This window comes from Lathyrus oleraceus, chromosome 4 (assembly GCF_024323335.1).
Source record: "Lathyrus oleraceus cultivar Zhongwan6 chromosome 4, CAAS_Psat_ZW6_1.0, whole genome shotgun sequence".
Lineage (NCBI taxonomy): Eukaryota > Viridiplantae > Streptophyta > Magnoliopsida > Fabales > Fabaceae > Lathyrus > Lathyrus oleraceus.
In genome coordinates, this window is record NC_066582.1 from 484,138,412 (window position 1) to 484,140,589 (window position 2,178).

At 33.2% G+C, this 2,178-nt stretch overlaps 1 protein-coding gene across 1 annotated transcript; it reads left to right on the forward strand.

Annotated features, from left to right (window-relative positions):
• The first annotated feature begins 261 nt into the window (after window positions 1-261).
• LOC127076423 (dof zinc finger protein DOF1.7) lies at window positions 262-1,946 on the forward strand. The gene has a single exon (XM_051018076.1). The coding sequence runs from the start codon at window positions 771-773 to the stop codon at window positions 1,437-1,439; it is 669 nt and encodes a 222-aa protein (XP_050874033.1). The 5' UTR covers window positions 262-770; the 3' UTR covers window positions 1,440-1,946.
• The last annotated feature ends 232 nt before the right edge of the window (window positions 1,947-2,178 follow it).

Below are 2,178 nucleotides of genomic sequence, written 5' to 3' on the forward strand. Positions count from 1 at the left end.
TATATGTCGATAAAAGTTTTAAAATTTTTACAATAAATATTGTGCTTGTGTTGGCGTTATTCAAAAAAAAAATCCCAACAAATAATGAGTTGAAGAAAGTTAAATAAAAAATAAATATTGAAGTATGATTAAAAAATCATTTTGTTTCTAAAAGCACATTCTTTATTTTAAATGAACTTAATTAAAAAAATGGAACTTGTTTTACATATCCTTCTAGTGTGAATACTCTAAATAGTGATAAAAGAGAAAACACGGTATTGTGATTCTATTTGAAGACTCAACTTGTGGTCATAGTTAACTCATCTTCCTCCTACAAAATATCCTATATAGATCTCTCTCCCATCCTCTCTTAAATGTTACATCTTTTGTGTTCAATGTTCTAAAAAAATCAAACTCTCAAAATCAATCACACACCATTTTCCACTTATCCATAACCTTCTAACACTTTCTCCAAATCAAACTCAAATTTCTTCTAAATTCTGAAATTTTCATCTAATTTTAGTCATTGAGCTATTATAAGTCCAAAAAGAACATAACTCAAGTTTTTGTCCTCTTGTTATTTTCTCATCACTTTTGTTTTTTTTTCGCCACATCTTCAAAACCCAACATAAATAGCAACCCATTTCCCCCAAAAGTTCAATTTGGATCTTACTACACACAACAAATCTCCAATCCCTCCAAAGCTTTGAACTTTATTGAAAAATCATCAAAAATTTCAAAACCCTAATCTCATATTTCACATCAAGCTCTTACCTTTTAGTCACAAAAAGATGCAAGACCCAACAACATTTCATCCCATGAAACCAAATTTTCCTGAACAAGAACAACTCAAATGTCCACGTTGTGAATCAAGCAACACAAAATTCTGTTACTACAACAACTACAATCTCTCACAGCCACGCCATTTTTGCAAGAACTGTAAAAGGTATTGGACAAAAGGTGGTTCTTTGAGGAACATTCCTGTGGGTGGTGGAACAAGAAAAGTCACAAAACGTTCATCAAATCCCAAACGTTCAACAACTTCATCTTCATCTTCTCCACCACCGTCAATCACTTCTTCAGCTCAAGCTTCTTCAGCTCAAACTTCTTCAGTTCCGGAGTCTGACCCGACCCGGATTCGTGTTGACCCGGTTGAGCCAAGTTTTGGTGGAGGGAGTTTTAGTTCACTTCTTGCATCAACTGAGCGGTTCGGGAGCCTTTTTGAGGGTCTGAATTCAAATGGGTCGGGTTTAAAAATGGCGGAAATGGGCGATTTTGGGGAGAATTTGAACAGTGACCCGGTTGTGGATTCGGGTCATATTCATACTCTTAACCCGAATGTTAGAAACGGTGAATCAGAGATCTTTCTTGGTTTGCAAAATGGTGATTCAAGTTGCTGGAATGGGAACCATGGTTGGTCTGATCTTGCAATATACACACCTAGTTCAACTTATCAGTAGAAGTGATTTGAAAAAAAAAGTTAAAAGTTAAGCCTTTTTTTGGCTTAATTTAGTTTCTTAATTAAGCATCATTTTGCTCCAATATTTATTTACAGTCATATACTATGGTTTTGTAAAGAGTTATATTATTTGTATAAGTTTATGGATTTGTATGCCATGGAGGATCATACATCACAGGGTCACTAAATCAGTAACCTCTAGGTAGGTGAATGTTGTTTTTCTTCTCTTCTTTCTTTTATATATTTATATAGTGAATGGTTTTTCTTGTTTACCATGATGGTAATTGGAAGTTAACAAAATACAGTTTTGTGTGGAGGAATGTGTAATGTGATTCTTTGGTGATTAGGATGATAATGTATTTTGGTTTGTTTTACCTAGCTTTTGAAGGATCTGTGGTCCATGAATATTTGAGGTTTGCATGAGAATTCATTGATCATTAGACCTAGATATTTGGAATGTAAGGGACTATATGGGAAATTTTAAAGTACAATAGTGACTTAATGTTAAGCCTTGTGCATTGTCAATTGAGGGCATGACAATTGACATTTTGTTTGTTTCTTTTACAAAATTTTCATTTGGGTGGTTGTTAATTTGACTTAAATTTGTATCGTCTCCTTCATTTCCCCCTCTCATTTCTCTCTAGTCTCTATCTCTCAACTTTATTTTATTTTATGATTATCTTAATTTTAATTTAAAATAAAGTTAAGATTGAGAGAGAAAGTTATGTTTGAATTGATGA